Source organism: Rhinopithecus roxellana, chromosome 9, assembly GCF_007565055.1.
Source record: "Rhinopithecus roxellana isolate Shanxi Qingling chromosome 9, ASM756505v1, whole genome shotgun sequence".
Lineage (NCBI taxonomy): Eukaryota > Metazoa > Chordata > Mammalia > Primates > Cercopithecidae > Rhinopithecus > Rhinopithecus roxellana.
In genome coordinates, this window is record NC_044557.1 from 126,093,076 (window position 1) to 126,117,570 (window position 24,495).

The window sequence follows — 24,495 nt, forward strand, 5'->3', positions numbered from 1 at the left end:
CTATCTCTTAAAAAAACAACAAAAAACAAACCCCAAAAGAACAACCTCCAAACAAAAAAACTTTTGCTAACTTTATCCCTAAGTGAATGATTATAGATGGGAAATGCGTGTTTTAAAAAAGCATACTCAGTATATCTTCTGCATATGAATAATCCCAATGTTGAGGGATCACAGGAATGCTTTCCTAGAATAAATGTGTGAATCTCTGAGAAAAGATCAAGAAATATTGTTTCAAATGTCATCCTGCTAATGTCTGGGCTCGATCTAGTTTATTTATTTTGTGAATGCGGCCAAAAATAGTAACACTTTAATTAATGTAAGTGAAATTAAAAGAGCTTTCATGTAACCTGAAGAAAAATTACTAAAAACCATGTATATGTGTGTGTATGTATATATCCATCTGTCTATCTAACTATATATATACACACACACACATACATATAAATGGTTTCATAAATATAAGGCACATACTGGGAATTCCTTAGTAGTAGTACAGATTTTTCCTGCCCATGACTCTGTTCATCCTTTTACTGTTTGTATTTGAGTAGATACACTTAGAAGCTTAAAAATGAATTGGTTAGCAAAGTTCAACAGTGCTATCCCAGATATTAAGGGCACTGACTTACCTTCACAGTCTCCAAGTCTCCAGCTTTAGATGCCTCTAAGAGTCGATAGTCAACATCAGAAGTACGTATAGGTGTACTCTCTGCATGAAAGGAAGGAAAGAACTCACATATATATATATATATATATATCTCCAAACTCATATATTCCAACTGCATTCATTTTGGAAACAAAAATGGTTCTTGAGGGATCGCAAAGTAGTTCAGGAGGAAAAATTATTTAGTTTGGTTTTACTAAATGTTGTAGCAAAACTTTGCCATAAATTTGTTATATAAACCTAGGGAAGCCACACAACTTTCAGTACTTAATGTTTAATTTTTCTATGTATGTACATATGTATGTATGTATTTTTTGAGACAGTTGCTCTGGCACAAAGGCTGCAGTGCAGTGGCGTGATCACAGTTCACTGTAGCCTCAACCTTCCAGGCTCAACCAATCCTCCCCACCTCAGCCCCCGAATAGCTGAGACCACAGGTGTACACCACCATGCCCGGCTAATTTTTGTATTTTTTGTAGAGATGGGGTTTCACCGTGTTGCCCGGGCTGGTCACAAACTCCTGGGCTCAAGTGATCCTCCTGCTTCAGCCTCCCAAAGTGCTGGGATTACAGATGTGAGCCACTGCACCCAGTCTTGATTTTTCTTTTAGTCTCAATGTACTACTCTTGGAGTCAGAATCATCTTGGAGTCAGAATCATCAAGTATAATCAGTGAGCAGAAAAGGGCTACTAAATACAGACATTTGTTTAATTCACATTTATTGAATGGCTTTAGGAAAATGCAACTTTCAATGTTTGTATAATTGGAGGTATGACAGCAATGCTAAATAGAATATAATTAAATTGGGCTGTTAGGTCTAGAGGCTAACAAATGAGTTATTATTTTGATTAATCCAATATAAATAAACTGAAAATTCGTTTCACATTGACCCAAATAAAATAAGTTTTTAAAGAAAACAATTCATGCTATGTCAACCAAAAGTATGTTTATGTATATGAAGTGTGGCTTTTAGAATGAGCACACAGATGTAACACAAAAGGATGGTGCTCCAGGAGGCCTACATTTTAGGCTGGGCTCTATAATCTACAACTTCGGACAAATCATGTAACAGCTCAGTTTTTGCCCTTAGCAAGTGAGTGCTGAAAACCTTTCAGATCTAAGACTGCATTACCTTATGGTCAGAGACATCTTTTTTGAGCCCACTGTCCAAGTGGGAAGATCAAGTGATGCTATGAAGAGGTTTTACATTTCAGGAGAGAGTGGCTTTCACAGAATAAGTTATGACAATTCTTCAGTAAAAGATAAACTACTTATTTGATCATAATAGCAGGTAGAATGCTGAGGTTAAGGGAGGGAAAAAGACAGTGTTTCACATAACAAAGTAAATCTTTGAATTATTTTAAAGAGTGATACTACATTTTAGTTTGTGGAACTGTTGAGGAAAGGAACCAAATCTCGCTCACCTTTATATTCCTTTTCACACAGAGAACATTCTGAAAGCATTGGCTGGACTGATTTCCACTATGTACTGGGGTCAATGTGTCTATCAAATCAGCTCTTTTTTTGGCTGCTCTTATTCTGCTCTTTCATGTCTCATTAGTCTCCATTATAAGTGTGCACATACACTACTGCATTTATAGGTAAGATGCTGTGTGTATATTATGTCTCTATGACAGTGATTCTGGAATTGACAAAATTCACTGATACGTCCTTTCAATATCTATAGGTAATATTTTTAGTTTATCATTTCAACAAAATAAAGAGACAATTATTTTATGTATATAGAGTTATAACAGTATTTTTAGATGACAGCACTTTAAGGATACATTTAATACAGCTAAATTTTTGAAATCTAAGAATTATTTGAAATTGGAACACATATCTTGATGCAGACTGTCTACTAAAGAGTATAATTTTCCAATCAAGCAAAAAGTCTTAAGCAAATATAAGAATGCTTCTGGAACTATGAGAAAAGAATTATTAGTCCTGGTTAAAGAGGAGAAAGTAAAGATGTTTAAAATATCAGTTAATTACTATATAGACTTTAAAGACCTGCACCTATTATAAACCTTGAATAGGCCTAGGATAGACTTATTTTCAGAACTAACGTGAAAAATGTTATTAGATGAAATGACTTATATACAGCCCAGGAACTTTGTACAAAGTGATGCACAATTAAAAAAGATATAAAAAATGAAATTAAAAAAGGAACATGAGTGAAAGAGTAGCTGGTATGCAAAGTACTATATTAGTAAAATTCTTTATAAGTATGCTGGGTTTGTATATATGACATTTATTTATGTATTTGTTTAGTTCTTTCTTTTTTTAGAGACGGGGTCTATTGCCCTGGCTGGTCTTGAAATCCTGGGCTCAAGCAATCCTCCTGTCTTAGCCTCCTGAGTATGTTGGGACCACAGGCATGCACCACCATACCCGGCTAATTTTTAAAAAGTTTTTTTGTAGAGACAGGGTTTCACCATGTTGCCCAAGCTGGTCTTGAACTCCTGAGCTCAAGCAATCCTCCCACCTTAGCCTCACAAAGTGTGATTATAGGAGTGAGCCACCATGCTCAGCCTGTAGAACATGAAATTATAGTCACCTAGAATCAAAGATTAAAGATGGGCTTCTTATTTTATCTCCAATCTTATTCTGACTCATTAGAGTTTTTAAAAGGTTGGAAGCGCTAGAAGGCAGCCTATTTTTAAAAACATCTTTTATAGACTGGTAGTTTGGTCAGTATGAGACTAGTGGACTGGCAACAGGTCTTAGTGGCTTATTTCAATGTGCCACTGTAAATGGTGTTTCAGTGTTTAATTTAGCTATCATAAGCCCAATCTTCACCTGTGTAGATGAAAGTAATGCTTTTCCCACACTGGGTTATACAATCACAAGAATTCAGATCAAGATCGAACTTAAATGACCAAAAGAACTGTCTGTGGTGCTAAAAATAGTGTTATCTGTGCTATTATGGTAGCCATTAGCCATGTGTGACTACTGAATACCTGAAATGCGGCTAGTGTAACTAATGGAAGGATTTTCCATTTTATTTAATTTTAATTAGTTTAAATGTAGCCAGATGTAGCTAGTGGCTACCATATTGGAAAAAGCAAGTCTAGAGAAAGAAATCAAATATTTTGAAATAATGTTTTAAAGTGCTAATTCATAAAAAGCTGCTTATCTTGTTTTCTTTACATTGATGTTAGTTTTGACATAAATATTGCCAGCAGTTTATAATGAAAAGTTTATTAATGTAAACTTCTGGCAATTACAGACTTGGGAGTTGAAAGTGCAGGTTTCTAAAGTAGATCTCAAATCCGGTATTAACAAGTGTATTTAAGTGAATCTTATAAAATATTATCCAGAACAAATTACTATACATCTTATTTGACTGATATTAATACATTCTTTTAGAAGTCATTATAGATATAACCTGATATTGGATTACTAAATGATAACTAAAAAGTTCAGCTAATGCATGGTCCATAGTCTACGGAGACATACAAATTCCTGGTAAAAATATTAGTTTAAAAACTTATATCCTATTTCAAATAAGAAACAATTCCCATTACAAAAAAATAAATAAATAACCTTTTGGATGGCAAAATTTTCCTATATTTTTATTTTATTTTTTATTTGTATTAGCTTTCCAGCTCAATAAAGAATTAAACTAAAAAGTTCTGCATGTTCCAAATTAAGCATTTAATTACCTATATAATGTCTTATTTCAAAAATCAATTTTAAAGATTTATCAAAATAATCAAAGAAAAATATTTCATTTGTATTCAGTATTCAGTTTTATCTTTTGCCAGAACTCATACATTTTAACTGCATTCAGTTAGAAGACATTTTAAAAGCGTTACATGGATCTAATATGCTTGATTTATTCAATACTTTCTTCTCCATTTTGTTAATTATCTCTAAAACCTATGCACATAATTTGCTGCAAAGCTATGTGTTTGCCTGATTTATGGTTAAAACCTACAGAAACTAAAATTCGGTACTAAATGATTCTCAGTAAAAAAAGAAAATTTAGAAATTTTAGCAAAATAAACAACTTTTAGAAATTATTAGAATTTACTGAGAGGGAAGAAATATTTCCTAGGCAAGGAGTAATATCTTCTTTAAGCAAATGTTCTATCACTCTATAGAAACAGGAAGTCAAAGTCTTTTTTTTTTCTTTTTTGAGTTCAAACTTGAAATTTATAACAGGAAATTTCATTTGTTTAGCTGGATCTTATTTATAATAGGAAATTTCATTGGTTCAGCTGGATCTTATTTTGATAGTGAAGACACGCTAGATAGATTTCCTTCTAAATCTTCCCGTCTAAAGATCACCATTAAAGCTGAAGTAGAATGATCCCTATCTACGAATGACCTAGCATGAGGAAAATAAATCCTCATCAATAGTTTTCACAATGTTGTACAATTAGTTTTATTATGCTATTTAGCTCTGATCTACCTATAACAACATACACATATTACGATCTCTACAAGCTCTGGAAGGGTCCCTGTTGCATCATATAGCAGTGATTCTCTACTGGGCTGTATTTCTTTCTTTTTTTTTTTTGAGACGGAGTCTCGCTCTGTCGCCCAGGCTGGAGTACAGTGGGACGATCTCAGCTCACTACAAGCTCCGCCTCCCAGGTTCACGCCATTCTCCTGCCTTAGCCTCCCGAGTAGATGGGACTACAGGAGCCCGCCATCACGCCCAGTGAAATGACTGGCCTGTATTTCTTGGGGTCCCTGTAGAAATTTGTGGGGTCATGTTTTGTCTTCTAATACAGTCATGTCTAATCTATTTACAGAAGAATTACAAATTATTTTATTGTAACTTATTGTAATTTTCCCTTTATATTATAGTTAGGGCTTTTTTTTTTTTGAGATGGAGTCTCGCTCTGTTGCCCAGGCTGGCTGGAGCGCAGTGGCACGATCTTGGCTCACTGCAACCTCCGCCTCCCGGGTTCCAACGATTCTCCTGCCTCAGGCTCCCGAGTAGCTGGGATTACAGGCACGCGCCACCACACCTGGCTAACTTTTTTACTTTTAGTAGAGATGGGGGGTTTCACCATGTTGGCCAAGCTGGTCTCGAACTTCTGACCTCGTGATCCACCTGCCTCATCCTCCCAAAGTGCTGGGATAACAGATGTGAGCCACTGTGCCCAGCCTAGTTAGGGCATTTATATAGATTTTTGGAAAGGTCCCTATACAGTTAGGTCATACTATCTATGAATTTCACTTGTGAATATTAAAGAAGATGTCATAAGACATTCTTTATAAAAAGCGGGCACTGCACCTGATAGAGTTAAGAACTACCAGACTGTAGGTAGAAAAAAGTAACCAGAACTTCTGACTCCTAGTCTACAGCCTTCTACATTTTACTCTTCTGGTTTGTCATTTCATTCCACAGCAGATATAATTCACAGACAAAATTAAAAGGTTAGGAAAGAGGTTAATTACACTAAATTTCTTTTGATTCTAGTTCATCATTTTGTCAGTAGGTAGACTGCGTTACTTCCTCTAGTTTTGGGACTTAGGAAGCCAATATCTATTTTCTTATCAGTTTATGTTTAAAATATCTAACACCATACCAGGCAGACACTGAAACATTCAGCAAGATTTTATATATATATATTTTTTTATTTATGTATTTATTTATTTATTTTTTGAGACAGAGTCTTGCTCTGTCACCCTGGTTGGAGCGCAGTGGCATGATCTCAGCTCACTGCAACCTCTGCCTCCTGGGTTCACGCGATTCTCCTACCTCAGCCTCCCAAATAGCTGGGGCTACAAGCATGCGCCACCACGCCCAGCTAATTTTTCTATTTTTAGTAGATACAGGGTTTCGTCATGTTGGCCAGGATGGTCTTGATCTCCTGACCTCGTGATCTGCCTGCCTCAGCCTCCCAAAGTGCTGGGATTACAGGCATGAGCCACCACGCCAGGCCTATAATTATATTAAGGCCAGAAAAAGAAAAGATAATTTTATAATAGTGTCATGAAGAATTTTAAAAGTATGTCAGAACATTACACAGGTAAGAACAATTAATTAAATGTCATTACCATATGAATGATTTATAATTTTCTCTATTTGATAGATTTTATAGCTACCATAATTCCACACTGTTTATATGAGTTTTAAGTCACCTTTGATCAGAACACTCATGAGTCAGGTTTTCAATTTAAACCTAAAAAAATTAAAAGCTGTATTTGCTTCCTTACCATGACACCTACCTTACCCTACCTATAAAGGGAGATGGGGAAGGCCACAGGCTAAATTGCAAGAAAAGGCATGAGAAAAACTTCAGGCAAAGTAAACGCTGCAAAGTTTGTCTGTGTATTTCAGCAGGAATGGAAGAGAAAACATAAAAAGCCCTGTTGGTCTATTTTAACTCACCACTCAGAATCTGCTGCACTGCTTCATTGCCCATCTGTGCTGCTGTGAAGCCTTGTAAGGAGATGATGGAGGGGTCAGAGCCATAACTCAGCAGAAGGCGGCAGGTCTGCAGATGGCCTGCTAGGGCGGCTCTATGCAAGGCAGTCTGACCAAGGGTGTCCAGTGCATTCATCTGAAAAACCATTGGGTGGGCACATGGAATTGAGCATCTAGTTTAGTTTCCTTTTACATCTTAGAAAATACATTCTTATGAAAACAGTAAACTTTCAAAGCTTTTAAAAAGTCTCATAGATATTATTTACTTTTGCTCACTGATTCTGAAGAACTATCTTCTTTTTAGTTACCCTTCCCTGATCACCTTACTGAAAATCACAACACACCGTCTCTTCCCTGAATGACCATTTTCCTGACTATTTCCCATTTCCTGCTACTCCCTTCAACTACTAGACTGTAAGGTCTATGGAGGGAGCAACTCTGGTCTGGTATTGACTGCTTGCCACAATGAAGACGCTCACCAAATTCTTCTGAATGAATGGATTTTACCAAACTTTCCCCCAGAATATAAAGACAACAGAATATGTAAGCGAAGACTCTCAAAGTAGTTGATTGTATTTCTTTTCTAATTTAGGTAATAAAGCTAATTATACTATCTTAACTGAATTACAAGCACATTTAACCAAAAAAAATCATTTGAGGATTCAAACGCTCCTTTTTAAAGCTTTGAAGAGTTACCCACAGGAAGAAGAATCATTGAGCGAGTTGTGAGACTGCTTAAGACAATGTGAAACACTGGGATCACGTTCTTAACCTGCTCAACTCTGACTCATCTTACCTTCCAGCAGACCCTAATCAGCACCCTCTCCTCCAGTCAGACCAAAGTCCATGTTCACTGTGCTTGCTGCTCTTTTCAGAGAAACCCTTCTTTCGGCCTTTCTGGCTTCTGAGATCCCGTGTAAGTCTCCTCATCTCCAAGAAGTCTTCCTTGATTTCTTGAAGACTTTGATTACTCCTTTTCTGAACATCTATGTCAATTTAGCACTTAACTGTCTTATAAAATTTAATACTGGGGTAGTTTTTGTTTGAGTTAAACTAAGGTTATTGAGAATATGAGTGCATGTTACAGACAGACTTTCCGGGTCCTCTAGAAAGCTCCTGCTAAAGGTACACAGTAAATTCTCAATTATATGCTGATTGATTATTTAAAGTGTTTGTGTACAACCACCAAATACAAGATTAAGAAAAGAAAGGATATTAGACAACTGGTCTCCCTGTCGCATCTTTCATCATTACCAGTAAGGCTGTTGCACTTACTCAGGAAAGGGTTCATATAAATTGTTGATGGTTTTTCACAAAACTCCCATGAAATACTAATATATTTAACTCTATCACATTTGCCAGAAGAAAAGTGACTGCTGATACATAGCAACAAAAAAGCACAGCCATTAGCATTTATCAGTGGAAAACACAAGCTGCCAAACTAACTTGAGTTTTGATTTCTTTGTTACTTCTTCAGCACAGAAGAAAAACCTAAAATTGTGAACATTCAAATCATCAACATTTTTCTGGAAACTGGGTAAGAAACATACTAACTTATTCTATTATAGTAATGGGAACTCCCAATCCAACTTGTTAAAGCATGGGAACATGATTTGATGTCACCAAAAGTACTTAACATTCAGCACTAAAGTGATTATTTTCACCAGATTACAGAAACTGTCTCAAATAAAGATCTTGACTGCTACATTTAATGTTACACCTCAACTGTGGTAGTTAAATGCTTAAGACTGGCTTGACCTATCCATTCAGGAGTCAGAATAACGGATGTCTGGCAGTTCTGGAGGCAAAACAGATTCCCACTTTTTCTTATATCTAGAGACTGCGACCTTAGTGTATGTATTTTTATTTCTATCTGAGTAGCAAAAATGACTTTCCAGAAGATGAATAACTGAGTAAAGCTATATAAAATCATAATGACATTTGGCCCAAAATATTTAGGACATGAAATTATGATTCAAAAAATGCCACAACAGTTCTGGAAACCAGCAAGCAGACCACAAGAAAATGGCTGAGGGGAATCCTTCAATATTCTACTCAGTGTGAACAGCCTAGTCTCAAACAGCTAATCCTGAGGTCACTTCTCCCAAACTTAAAGCTATCATTGTCTACATCACTCATTTGGTAATTAATCACAAACTCTTCTGTGACATCTGTACTTACACCTTTAACTGTGAACATGTGTTTGTCTCAACCTAAAAGCAATTTCAAGTAAGCTGAGAGTTGAAAACAGTCTGTATTCTTTAGCTAGAGTGACATTGCATTTTTTTCCCCAAACCATGACACATTGAAAGTAAAAGTGAACAATTAAAAAAATTAACAGGCATTAATATATCTGTGATAGAAGAACAAATGACAGGTTTTCCAAGTATTATGAGAACCAAGTCCAAACTCTCCAACTGAGAATACGAAGATCTTGCTTTTCATTGTTTCCATTTTCTGTAGCTTTTGGACTAACTAATCATGACTTCTGACTGTTTAATAAACACACCCCTTTACTTCCCCAATTTTCAGTCCTTACTGAAAATGTATTGTTTGTATTTTGTCTATATATATTTATATATTTAATTCCTGAACATTCCTAGCTGAAATTCTATTTTCTTCATGAAATTTCTCCAATCTTCCCCAGGCTGCCACCACCAATAGAAATAACTGTTTATTCCTCTGAATATAAATCGATCTATACTTCTCTTACTATATATACTACTTTCCAGTTCATATAGTAGTCAAATAGACTGTGTTAGACAATTATTAGATTTTAAGTTCCTTAAGAGAAGGATATTGATCAAATTCAAACTTTATATATCCTCCTAGCAGTAAGTACCATGCCTTGTATAAACAGATATTTGAAAATGGTTGGTAAGTGAATGACTCACAAGAGCAACAAATTAATAAATACTGGTGATAAAAAATACTACTCTGACATACTGTTCTGTATTATTGAACAAACATTAGGAACTACTAAAATGTTCTCTATCTAACCAAAATGCATTCCTCTTTCGCTGGAAATTGAGGAAGAAGGGTAAATGCCAGTGTTTATAGAATTGCTTAATATTGAAAATGAATTTGCTTTATCTGTAATCAAAATATAATTTAAATGGATCCTAATGTTTCTCCAGGTGTTTTACAAGTATTCGTCATTATCATTGGTGGTATGCATAGTTAAAGCACTTCCTGTGAGGAATGAAAGAGATAAATGAACACAATTTTAATTGTTAAATAGAATACTGACATAGTAATCAGTATTTTACTTGAAATGTTTTTTAATCCTTTAATGTGTTGTGAACTCACTACAGAGTATGGAACTAGATTTCGATTTGCTAGCTGAACTTGGGTGTACTATTTGTAAACATTCGTGTGGAAATTTAAAAGACACAATCAAATTCCCTGAAAAGATTTACATATATACATATTATAATACCATAGATTATCTTTGTTTGTTTCAAGGGGTACTCATCTTGCTCACGTGCCTTAAGAAATAAGAAACTGAGCAAAACAGATTAGACTAGAGGGCGCCAATCCAATGAATGCCTGTACTCAACAGTGAGTCTTATTCATAATTATCCCTTTTTCATCCCCGAGACGGGACAGACCCCATCAGCTGCAGGTGGTATACTTCTAAGCCAAGGACACATGAAATATGGGTTGTAAAAGACCACATTTAGGCCACAGAGAAATAATACAGAAAAATCCAGTCTGCAGAAAGAAGAATGAAGCAGATGAACACACACTAGCAGAGAAAAGAAACCATGCAACCTCAGAGAAAGAGAGAGAGAGACAGGGAGCGACAGAGACACAGAAGTGAGGAAAGAGGGAGAAACAGGGAGGGAGAGGCATAGAGAATGGCAGCCAAAGTACCTAACAGTTTCTAAATTCCTTGTTCTGGTCTTTTGTGAATCTCAGCTACAATTCTTACATATTATTTCTGGGAGATAACCATACGAGTTTCTCACAGAAGTAATAAACACATTCATATTAATATACATTTATATTAGTATAAAATAGATTTCCATTTGTGTTTAATCTAGATTGAATTGGTTTGTTACTGAGAACTAAAATGTCGCTGGGACAGTTGCCCCTTTGGACTTTATTTTGGTATGATGAAACCTCAGATATTATTTGCACTGTAAAAGATACTTAAGATCTATAGTATCTTTAAAAGTACTTTAACATCTTTGGGCTAATAATCCACTTATCAATCTACCTCTAGAAAGGCATTAATAAAACTCTTATAATAGGCTGACACATTTCCCCAAGTGAGCAAAAACTCGTGATTGCTTCTAAATGTGAGAAATAAGCCTATGAAATGTCAATTATTATGTCACAATATCTTCTTAAACACAATGTAAATAAATCTGTCAAATTAACACACACGAACATGAACTGTCAAAAAATTCCTTCATGTTTCACGTATTTAATAGATACACATAATGACAAAATAGCTCTGCTTTATATATGAAAAAATGCATTTATGAATTAAACTTCTTGAATACCATATGCAGTTGGGGCATAAGTTTTGTTAATAATGAGAGCAGACAATTCACTAGTGATAGAATGCAGAATGCTAGGGCAGACTAACCATAATAAAGAAAAAATTGCTACATGAAGGATAAAATCTTCATGTCTTTCCTATTTAGACTCTATAGTACTCCCAAAAAGCAGAGGATAATAAATTATTGATTTTTTTTTTAAGGTACAAAAGTTTACTCCTAGTAAATGAGGATTTTTTCAGATGAATTGGTTAATGCTCAAATGTTCTTATAACTCTCCTTTCCTTACTAGCAATTTGTTTTCTAATGTTTTGCTGAATATTGCCCCCTTCCCCCTCTAGATCCACAGCCATCCTCCACCTTGCTCTGGGTCCTGAGAAAATCACTTCTATGAACCACATTAACAAACTCTTTTGGTCTTCACTGTTTTGATGAATTTGGCCATGGGCACTGGGAGGAGATGGGGGGCACCGGGAGGAGATAGAGGACAGCAGGACAATGAAGAGTAAGATTAGATACATCCTATGATCAAAGGCTACAGGTGCTGCCAGGTGGCCTTTTCCATACAGCTACCATCTTCCAGTGCCAAGAACCTCTCCTTTCCCTTGTCCCTTCAGACCAGAGATGATCATACCTCCCCCTTTGCTGCTAGTACAACCTCATTCCTTGCTGCTTTCCTTGAACCTTGCCCACATGTTTGTATATAATTCCTTTATTAAACTCTCATCAAATCACCCACTTTAAGTGTGCAGTTTATTGCCAAGACCCTAACTGACATATATACCTCTCTACTTCTATTTCCCTAGAATTTCTCCTTCAAAAGCTACCAAAGCCCTCATATAAAAACTGTCTAAGTAAATGCCCCAGTCTGCCTTGATTTCTCTCTATGGCACTGGTCACCTGCTCCTTCTTCATACTCCCCCTGTATTCCATAGACAGTGTGATAGAACTTCCAGCTTTCTCTTCCCACCACTGCTCCATAAACGTGGGCAATCCTCAAAGGCTCTTTCCTTAACTCTCTTCTTTCCATGCTTTCTCTACCAGGGACCCTACTCACTCCCAAAATATAGAATCACTATGTCAATTATCAGTAGATCTTTCTAATCTTAAACTCTTTTATACTCTAATGTTGTCTTTCCAACTGCTGGTTTTATTAAATGTCTTTCTATAATATCTATAATATCAACCTCAAGTAGAAAAGCATTATCAAGGCATAGGAAACCAGTGTTTCTCTGTAGTTTTCTTACTTCCATTAATTGCACCACCATTTTCAAAGTACACTCTAACACCCAATTCATTTCCAGGTAATACAATTATTCCCTCATAAGTGGCTTTTTTCTTTCTCTTCCTTCTTCATTACTAATGCTGCTAAATTGATTCGGGACTGAAGTCAAGTTTGGCAACTGCATTAACTTTCAAACTGGTTTTTTCCACAGTGTCTAGTATAGTCTTGATTATTTTGCATGCCAGTATTTATTGAGTTAGTGGATCAAATCCAATTATGAAGGGATTAGATATGTGTCTTACAAAATTTAGATAATTAAAGGGAAATACACAGTACATCCATGTTTGAGAAGACAAATGTGGAAAAAATGCTCATATTCACAAATAACCAAAACATTATCTGTGTGTTAAGCACTATACTACATATTTATATACAGATGCTCATTTGATTAAAAAAAAAAACAAACCTGTAGGGAGGTTGCTTCACATATCACTGATTAGTCAATTGAGACTCAGGGAAATTTAGTCCAAGGCCAAAAACTAGAAAGTGGAGGATTCTAAACTCAAAAGCATGCTTGTCTAGGTTATGTATGGCATACATTTAGTTTAACAGCAAACCTGAAGTTTGTATGTATTACCAGGCTTTGGGCAAAAGAATGTTTTGATTTATAAAAATATTACTAAGTTCTGTCAAAGTTAAGACAAATTACTTAATGGTAATCAGGTCTTCATCCCAAATTCTTCTGCTTGCCTGAGAAATTGACTTATCAGGAGTAGGGGAAGGCAGCAGGGTGGCAAAAGCAGTGGAAGACGGCTGAATCCTAATTAAAAACTAGTGCTGCTTGTTCAGAAGGTGCTTCTAGAATCAGATGGAAACCACGAGTTGCCTGAAAATCATACAGAAACCATGATTTCCTCAGAAAGAAATACCATACAAGCAAAAATAGGAGCCCAACAATAGCTAAATGAGTTTCTTACAGGTAGTTTTTTACAAACACATTAATCACCAGATACACCAACCATGAGGAACAACATCCTGCCTTGGGATGGTGGAAAAAGTAAATAGCAGTTGTTATGGCATTTAATATCTACTGATAGCAATTGATATCTATGGGTTCATAACTCTGATTAAATATACCTTTCCTCTTTTTTAAGTGCCCACTAGCAAGTGTTATCAATGTAGCTCAACTATAGTGGAAAGACTAGGGTGAACACACAAGTCTAGAAGTTCTTCTACATCATTGACAGGGCTGTTCACAATTATTCATGCCCTACTGATGAACTAAGATGTTACTGAAGAAAATGCATTGTGCACATGAAGAGCAAAGAAAGAGTGAGAACCACAGACCTAGAGAAAGGCTGACTAGAACGAGTCATAAAATAATGTTATTTTTCATTGAACCTTTATAAAATAAAATGCCTGATGGGAGACAATAAATAGATACTATTTTCCCAAAATGAAGGGCATTATTCCTAATTTTTCAGGAGCATTATAAATGTCATTAGATATTTACAAAAACAGGTCAATGATAAATGTACAAAACTCGTTAAGTGCAGCAGAAAGTTCACTTAGCTTACTATTTTCTGCTTGAAAGAGCAACAAGATGTTACTTATATAATAATGCAGTAGTTGTACCTACAAAATAGGTAATATATCTGTAGAACTCTGTTCCCTTTTATCCCACTTTGTCTTGATTTCATAAATTAAAAACAAAGCAGTGAAATCCAAATTTTTAAATCACACACCCTCCAGGTAAAAAAGTTTTGAGAACAGTTAATATATGTATACGAATTTCTTTGTAAATTATAACCAAGAAGTGCTATACTATTATAAAACTTATACAAAGAGAATTTATGAAGGATGAGAAAGAGATGAAGTAATTAAAAATTTAAAAAGACTTTATGATTATTGTTTTTTGAGATACAGTACTGCTGTGTCACCCAGGCTAGAGTGTAGTGGCATGATCACAGCTCACTGCAGCCTTGACCTCCCAGGCTCAAGTGATTTTCCCACCTCAGCCTCCTGAGTGGCTGAGACTACAGGCATGTGCCACCATATTTGGCTAATTTTTTTTATTATTTGTAGAGACAGGGTCGGCCTATGTTGCCCAGCTGGTCTCAAAATCCTGGGCTCAAGCGATCCTCCTGCCTCGGCCTCCCAAAGTGCTGGGATTAAGGCATAGGCTATGGCACCCGTCCAAAACATATTTTAATTACTAATGCTAGAAAATACCCACTGACTGTAGTTTATAACATTTAAAAAAAATTATAAAAATTGTGATATTAGGAATTTGAGGGTTTAATTTTAGGTTCATTTTTCTTTTCTTTAGAGAGAGAGTCTTGCTCTGTTGCCCAGGCTGAAGTGCAATGGTATGATCATATCTCACTGCAACCTCAAACTCCTGGGATCAAGTGATCCTCCTGCCTCAGCCTCCCGAGTGGCTAGGACTATAGGTGCACATCACCACAACTGGCTAATTTTTTACTTTGTTGTAGAGATAGTGTCTTGCTATGTTGCCTAGGCTGGTGTTGAACTCCTGGCCTCAAGCAATGCTCCTGCCTTTGCCTCCTAAAGCTCTGGGATTACAGGAGTGATTACAGGCCACCACACATGGCTGTAAGTTCATTTTTGATAATTAGTTTGAATGGCTGTATTAGTTGAAAAGATTTCATACAGATATATGGAGCCAATGAAATAAATGCATTATTAACTATGCCTACTCAATCACAATGTTTATTTTTAATGTAACTTAGAACTAATTATGCTAAGGTTTTCATTGAAATTCTGTAGTAAAATTCCATCATTACTGATGTTCTTGCAAAGTTATTAGGAAGTGTTGCCTTACAATGTTTTGAATAGATTCAAAATCTACGCTAAACCCAAATTAAGGAAGACTTTTGAACAGGTTAGAAAATTCTGTTTTTGTGTTTTTAAATTATGTAGATATGACAGCTGGGTGATTCATTTATATCATTTTTCAGCAAAGTCACAGAACAGTGAACATTTTCTAAAAATCTATTTTCAAAATGTTCTCTTCATTTTTTAAAGTTTCTTTTAAAAAAGCAGTTACTTTATCATTCACCTAAAGTGTGCAACTTTTACCTTTAAGGATCTCATTATGTTTCATTTTTAAAGGGTATCTACATACCAGTCATGGTCACTTGTCCTCAGAGAACTATTAGCAAATTTTGAACCCTTTTATTTTCATTAAAAAGAGCACAACTATGACAACGCCTTAAAATACTACTTCACAAAATAACCAGACCACCTTTTTATGCTATAAAAGCGTGTCAGGGTCACACTCCCTGTGTCCTTTGTCAGGGTCACTTCTCTGATCAAGTATGATATTTATAAAAGTTCTACCATTTAGGATAATATCCATAAATTCAACTCATTTGGACACATGTAAAGTCCACTATGCCAAAATATGCTGAAAGGGAACAAATGAGTGAGTGTGCCACTGTCAGTCCCTCGATACTAACAAGTCCCACTCTTCTTCAGGAACCCTTGATATCTGACATGAGTCAGACTGGCTGACACATGGACCTAGTGAGAGTGCTGGCATCATCTTTGTATTCAATATTGGTAAATATTAATTTCCTTATTCTTAAATAAAAATATTATAAATTGAAATGCTAGGAGTTTTCCAATAGGGCATCTTGTATGCTCCATAGGGAGTCTGTACCCTACTTTGGAGACTACAGTTTTGAAATATACATTCTTGAGCATGAAAAAGTCTACAATTTCAAGTCACCTCTAAAAAACAACCAGTTTGCTTCTTCCTCTCTTAAGTGTTTGACAAAGTTTCAGACTATACCATTCAGAACATGCCAATTAAAAATGATTAAATGTCATATTTCTTTAGTGTAGAGGGTGAGAAAATTATCATTACAAATTTGAAAGCATACAATTTTTTTTTTTTTTTGAGACGGAGTCTGGCTCTGTTGCCCAGGCTGGAGTGCAGTGGCGCGATCTCGGCTCACTGCAAGCTCCGCCTCCCGGGTTCACGCCATTCAACTCCCTCAGCCTCCCAAACAGCCGGGACTACAGGTGCCCACCACCATGCCTGGCTAAGTTTTTGTATTTTTAGTAAAGATGGGGTTTCACCATGTTAGCCAGGATGGTCTTATCTCCTGATCTCGTGATCCACCCGCCTCGGCCTCCCAAAGTGCTGGGATTACAGGCACGAGCCACCAGGCCCAGCCACAAATGTTTTTTAGAATAAGTAGAGCTCTTCTGATGCTATCATTTACAAAATTTATTTTCTGATAAACGATTATTCAAATGGTGACTATCAAAATATATCAATATGGTATTAACTGAAAGTAGTGTAAAGTTGAAATCTATTTCAAATGACTGTAGCTACATTTTATTGCTTTATAGAAGGGTGACATTAAAGGATCAAGAAACAGGTAACTTTTTATTAGAAACAAGATTTAAATCAGCTTTATAGGAGAATCTATGAATTTAAGTACAAACTAATAGTCCTTTATAAAATTAGTTTCTTCAGAAAAATCGGAGAGAGAGAAGCAGTGTTAAGAGCAGCTGGCTGCTCAGTGCAGAGTCTGGCACTCTGCTCAGGTGTGTGCCTCACCTTGGCGCCATGCTTATGCAGAACTTCCATGACATCATTGTGGGCTCTTTCTGCTGCAACATGCAGGGGAGTCATGAAACTACAGAAAAGAGAAAAGGAAAGGTAATTGTCTCTCTTTTATTGCATTTCCTTTTTAGAAACTGAACAACTCTTTCTGCAATTATACTTACTCTTTATTTTTTTCATTAACATTTGCTCCTTTTCTAAGTAACAATTCTGTCACTTGTTTTCGTTTGGGATGCAGAGAGGCCACAGCACAGTGCTATGAGGTAAACAAAACCAAGTTAATAAAATACACTTCTATATGTACAGTAGCTCTTGGAACTGAACAGCATCTGCTGCCCATTAAAACACTGTTATCTCAGTGTATCAGAACATATGTATATGTTTTACATCACAGAGATGATCCGTATTCTTTCTATGTATAGTGGAAATACAAAACATAAGCGTTTAAACCAAGGTGAAATTATGCTCTTAGTTAAACATTAAGAGAGATCTTACTTCTTTTGGCTTAGCCAATAAATAAATATTCACTATATATTCCATGGAAAGCAACATAATACATATGCTTCTTCAAAGCTGCAGAAATCTATAACTAAGTTACTCAATCTTTCATTAGGCTATCAGCCACACAAGTCAGTATTTCTCAAGGTCTTCTACAGAGGTACTCCCACCACTACAGGAGAAGTTTATATGCCCAAGGATAAGCAAGAAAATGATATAACTGAAGAGGTTTAGAGAAAGAAATATTCTCAGAAATTTTATGTTTTATCATAATATTTATATAACTTTTTTATTCTGCTTCATTTTAATATTTGTATTAAAATTTAAAAATAAAAAACTACTTACAACTAAATAAAATGAATACTCCAAAAAAGTGGGTCAGGTTTATTCCATGGCTCTGAATATCTCCTAGCATAACACTGTGTAGCTTGACTCTATCTCAACCTACTTTGAGAGATGTATTTAAGTGTATCTATAGTTAGCCTATTTCGGTTTGGTCAATCTTTTAATGTTGTTTTATACAGACACTGACTAAGGTTTGACCTTTTGTGTCAAATATATGTAAGAATATTAATTAGGTGTACTTAAGGTGTGTGATGCAGGCATCACATATGCTTAAATTCTGAATTTAGGAGCAATCACTAACCACCCTCTAGCTGAGCCTTAACGTGTCAATGACAAAGAAAATAAATCTTTCTGAAAGTGCATTTAAAGAAAACATGGATAGTTTTAAGAATAATTTGCATAGCATCAAACAAAAAATTCATGATCTTGCCAATTTTCTACCATGAATATAATCAGTACTTTGAATACAATTACTCAAAAAGATAATGCAAGTATCTGAAAATATACTTTAATCTTCTACAGAAAGAAATCTAGTATTCATCTAGCAAACACAAGGAAAAAAATTCTATTGGAAAATCGTATCTTGTATTTTATGAAAGCACTGGCCACAAAAGTGGATTTGTTATAATGAGGTTGGGAAGACAAAGGTAAAACAATTTCCAAATCGAGGTTGAGCAAATGTCAATTCTCTCACCCATGAAAAGAATCATCCCCCAAACTAAGTTTAAAAATCAGTGCAACCAAAATTAAAATGCAAATTCCTGGCATTTCAGATACTAAAGTTACTTTAAGGTTTCTGAAATGAAAATCATATTTTGTGCTTACATTATTTCAGACCCAGGGAACAGATTAACAATAAAATCTTACCAGTGCTGTTTCATGAGACTGTGGTTGTTTGAAATTAATGATTTCCAGAGCAAGTGTTTTTTTAACTTTAGCTAAGTCTGCTTCTCTGGCTGCTTGTAGTAAAGAATGACCTTTAAATTCATCTGTCAATGAAACAATGGTTGACATAAAAAAAGATTTAAAATGTATAAAAATCTTCAGCATGATTATAAATAAGTAGGAATATTATTATTTTATGAATTTCTCTATTTTAGCAATAGCAGCAATGTGACAATATGATGATAAAAATGCAAAAGAGGATATAGATTAATGAAAAATTGTGAAGTATTAATGCTCTGAAATAAGACTGTTTCACACTCTCAGAGTCATAAAAATACACCTATAAAGATACTTATTGCAGCAAAATTTTGAAACAGGAAACCTAAATGTCCACCAAAAGGAAACCAGTTAAATAATCTGTGCGCACATATGCTGTAACACTTTCTAGCTCTTAAACAAGAGATAGGTCTACATACACTGACATGAAAGTATACAGTGGTACATGAAAATTCAAAAAGGAAAGGACAAGCTGATGCATTTTTTTGTATTATCACTACTCTTGCTACTACTGTTGCCACCATAAGTACACCATAAGTAATGGTGTAGAAAACATTTACAGAAATATTCACCAAAATATTAATGGTGATTAGGTCTTGACACAGAAAAGGAAAGGACTTAAAATATGGGAGAAAAGCAGAACTTGAACATTTTTCAAAGAACAATTAATTGCTTATTATTTTCATAAGCAGGTGAGAGATTTTTTTGAAAAGCTGTATCTAAATTAATTGCATAAATGAGAATCCAATATTCTTATTAAAAATGTCTTGTTTTATCTTTGACAAACTTTACTTGCATTTTGATATGTCCACTTATTAACAAAATGCTGGAACTGTTTAAAGATACAAATAAGGTATGACCTAATACATGACACAACAATTTCAGACCCTCTCACATCCAGGTCTTTGAATCTGCATGTTACTGTATTTTGCCTTTTTTCCTTTCTCTTCTCTCCTCTCCTCTGAGGGACCCAGGGACCCATCATATTCGCCCCCTCTCTCAAGAGACACAGAGAAAATACACACACAGACACATGTGCACATACATGCCTCATTGCTACTCATCATTCAAGGTCTCAGTTTAGTGAGCCTTCCGGACCTTTTCCAGTATTGGGTTAGCATTCCTTCTTAAGCAGTCCACAGCATTTGCATTTAGCCTCATCATAGGACATATCATACTGTCATATCAGCAATGCTAATCTCATCACCTAGCACAGTGCTTGGTATGTGGTAGATAATTTATAATATGTGAAAAGGCATGAATGCTGAATATTTATAAAATAAGTCATTGCAGGGTCAGGAAAACAACATTTTTATATAACTTCTTCTTTAGAGGTTCTTTATCACTGCTAGATTGCTGCAAGTAAGGACTCTGAAACTTCAGAAACAAAAAACTAAGGTCAAATGAGGTGAAAGGAAGCCAGTAGATTCAAATAACAAGACTGTAGATTTTCATTGAAATGATAAAATGTGGGACCCATGGAGTGAGAGAAGTATAAACTGTGATATATATTAAGAAGCAGGGGTCAGACAACCACAGAGGAAGGTGGTGTTCTGAGAACTGATGTCTGGCAAAATGTACAGTTTTGCTGGGGTCAACAGTCTAGAGAAACGTAAACTCAGTACAAATCATACTGGCCTTTTTGCTAATAACAAATATTGTATGAATATAAAGTGATAAGGGCATTTCTACCTTTTCAATTATGTACTCCTTTATGCTCAGAAAAGGTGGCTCAGAAAAAAATGAGCAAATTTACAAAAACATGAACAATAGATTGCAGTACTAGAAAAATTTAAAAATGATGATGTAATAATACAGGTAAACAGTATGATCTTTTCTCAAATAACAATAAGTAAAATATTTCTTATCTCTGCTCTTTAGAAAAAAAGTAAAGATTTCTGTCCAAATTGATTTTCAAATTTAAAATACTTCATTGAGAAATACTTAATATTAAAAAAAACCCTAGAGAATAAAAAAAGTTATCAGCTATATAGTTGTCCTTCTAAATTTCTAAATACAAAAGGTTACATAAAGGTCTGTTTTGAAAACTTCAAGAAAGTTAAGTAAGGTGGTAAAACTGTAAATTACTCAAATTTACCCTGAATACTAATATTTATAAAATACATAAAAGCTTTTATCTCTAAATGTATTTTGAAATAAGAACAAAACCCAAACTATCTGGTTCATGTGGCTTCATAAAAACAACCAATGAAAAAACAGACAAGAGGTCGGGGCAGTGGCTTACGCCTGTAATCCCACCTGAGGATTTGGGAGGCCAGGGTGGCCTGATGGCTTGGGCCCAGGAGTTTGAGGCCAGCCTGGGTAACATGGTGAAACCCCGTCTCTACAAAACATACAAAAAAAAAAAAAAAAAAATTAGCTGGACATGGTGGCATGCACCTGTAGTACCAGCTACTAGAGAGGCTGAGCTGGGAGGATCAACTGAGCCTGCAGGTAGAGTCTCAGTGAGCTATAACTGCACCACTGCACTCCAGCCTGGGCAACAGAGCTAAACCCTGTCTCATAAGAAAAAGGAAAAAAAAAAAAGACAGAAGTAACAGAAAAAAATGTGTGTAATAAAATGTTACAACTATAACTATGGGCATAATGAAAATACTGTTTTTCTTTGTTTCTTGTATATTCTTCTTTAAAAGAAATATGTAATTGTGAATGCCTAATAAAAAGCAGTAGACATGATAATGAAAACTGCAGTTAGAGAAGGTCCGATTTTGTCAAATCCTTTTCTTCAGACAATTCCTTGGTAGAATCTTAGTTATCAAAACAAAGGGGATACTGAGAAAGTTGGAAAGAACTCTAAGCAGGTAACTGCTCCCTTCATTAAACTAAAAATTTAGGTTAAATTTTAATGTCTTCACTGGAATAAGATCAGTAAAATACAATGTAAAAACTTCTAACAATACTCATAATTTACAAAATGGCTGAAAAAAATCAAATGATGACATAAGAATAAAGCTGAGCCAGTGTCTAATCTAAGAAAGGAAATCAGAAAAAGATAAATTAATACACTTTGAGTTGAGTCAAATTCAAGGTCAATAAGCTTGTTGGGCACATACTATACGCCATGCACTGTGTTAGATTACAGGTAGGTAGATAAAGGTCCAAATATAAATAGCATCACACATTTTTATTAGGTAAAAAGGAATCGCACAGGGGCTAAGACAAAGAAAAATAAAACCAAAGGTCAAAGAGTCAAAATTTCACTAGGAAGATAGAACATACAAACAGAAAAGCAAACTATGTAATGCAAGACAACATATGGCAAGAGACACCTGGGTAGGAGCGAGTAAACGAACTTCTGAAAGAATTCATTACAAGGACATCTGCCCAGTTACAATCTGGTTTGCGTTGGCCTGTAATCCAGTAGATGTCACCTATTTGAATACCAAAGTAAGTTCACATTTCCACTTAAACATGATCAAAATTGTGGGGAACTGTTTCTGTTTTAATATAAACTAGTTTAAAACTTGTTTAAACATAAATAATGCTAGCATCATTTTGACTATCCCTTTTCCTTAAGAGATAACTTAGCAAAGATTTTTTTCAGGTGTAATCATTTTGGAATCCTGGATGTAAGACAGGATACAGACCACAAGATAAGTTAAAAATGAGGTAGGTGACACCTAGCTTAATTTAAACCTGAAATGCCCACATGTAGAATTAAATGTCTGATGTGAAATTAAATCTGATATGAAGCCATATATATGTGGTATCCTGAAGTATTCAGAATCCTGAATGAGATTCTAGAGTAGAAAAAGGACTTTAGGCAAAAACTAAGGAAATGTGAATAGAGTATGGCCTTTAGTTAATACTGTATCAATACTGGTTTATTAATTGTGACAAATGTACTATATTAAAGAAAAATGTTAATAATAGGGGAAACTGGGATGGAGTATATGAGAACTGGGTACTATCTTCATATACTTTCTGTATATCTTAAACTATGCTAAAACAAAAGTTTATTTAAAAAACATTTGCATGTATATATTGGTAATATATTCAGAAGATGACCTCAACCAAATTATTATTATTTTTTTTTTTTTTTTTTTTTTTTTTTTTTTTTTTTTTTTTTTTTTGAGACGGAGTCTCGCTCTGTCGCCCAGGCTGGAGTGCAGTGGCCGGATCTCAGCTCACTGCAAGCGCCGCCTCCCGGGTTCACGCCATTCTCCTGCCTCAGCCTCCCCAGTAGCTGGGACTACAGGCGCCCGCCACCGCGCCCGGCTAGTTTTTTGTATTTTTTAGTAGAGACGGGGTTTCACTGTGTTAGCCAGGATGGTCTCGATCTCCTGACCTTGTGATCCGCCCGTCTCGGCCTCCCAAAGTGCTGGGATTACAGGCTTGAGCCACCGCGCCCGGCCTCAAATTATTTTAAAGATCTCACTTAGATATGGGCAAGTGATTATACTTGGGTCATAACACACATGGCAAATAAAAATATGATTATGCAACTTTGCAGGGCTCGGGCAATAGTGAGGGTTCAATAATGCTAGATACCTATTACTATCAATGGCACAAGAATGTAAGCCCCATAAGAGGGTTCGATAATGCTAGATACCTGTCACTATCAATAGCACAAGAATGTAAGCCCCAGAAGCTCAGAGCTTTTTAACGCTTTGTACAATATTTCTAGTGCCTGCCACATTGTAAGTATCCAAGAAATGGATGCTGACTGACTCATCCTCATTAGCCTTCAAAAAACCAAAAAAGGAGCCTCAACATATGAATTAAAACTAGTCTCAAATAAACAAAATATATACAAAAAGTGTTTGTATGTAATATTCCCATGGAATTAATGAAGAAAAGTATACAATTAGAAATGAGGATTATGAATTAGTACACTTGTAAGAATGGAAGGTTATTACTTAAGTGAGATAAAACTCAACAGAAATTAAAGATTCTAATTTATAACATGCGATAATGATTTCGGGATATAAATACGTACAAGTCAATCTCTCCCTGAGCTCTGGAGTTGGAGCCATATCCACGGCACTTTTGCCATGGCAGTTGACTAACGTAGGATCAGCGCCATGGCTAAGTAACAAAGAGCAGACTTCTACACGATTCTTGGAAGCAGCCTCATGCAGTGGAGTAAACTGCCAGAGATCCATGGCATTAACACAAGCTCCATGCTGAATTGAGAAAAAAACATTTTAGATCAGTAATCATTTCGCTGGATCAAATAAAACTCAAAAGACATTTATTTCTCTGTAAATTTCAGTTATAACTTTTTCAAATAAGTGTTTTAATTTCTTTAATATCACCTTTCAAAAACAGCGGAAATTAAATTCAATGTTTTAAAATTGTTAA

The 24,495-nt window shown here is 35.4% G+C and overlaps 1 protein-coding gene across 1 annotated transcript in view; it reads right to left on the reverse strand.

Moving 5' to 3' along the window:
• Positions 1 to 24,495, reverse strand: part of TNKS (tankyrase) — a 222,642-nt gene that overhangs the window by 54,976 nt on the left and 143,171 nt on the right. The window contains exons 8-13 of the mRNA XM_010353450.2: positions 24,131 to 24,317; positions 19,096 to 19,217; positions 17,550 to 17,641; positions 17,380 to 17,458; positions 7,017 to 7,188; positions 627 to 706 (exon numbers count right to left, since the gene is read on the reverse strand). Of these exons, the coding sequence (XP_010351752.1) occupies positions 627 to 706; positions 7,017 to 7,188; positions 17,380 to 17,458; positions 17,550 to 17,641; positions 19,096 to 19,217; positions 24,131 to 24,317 (732 nt within the window). The remainder of the gene's footprint in view (positions 1 to 626; positions 707 to 7,016; positions 7,189 to 17,379; positions 17,459 to 17,549; positions 17,642 to 19,095; positions 19,218 to 24,130; positions 24,318 to 24,495) is intronic.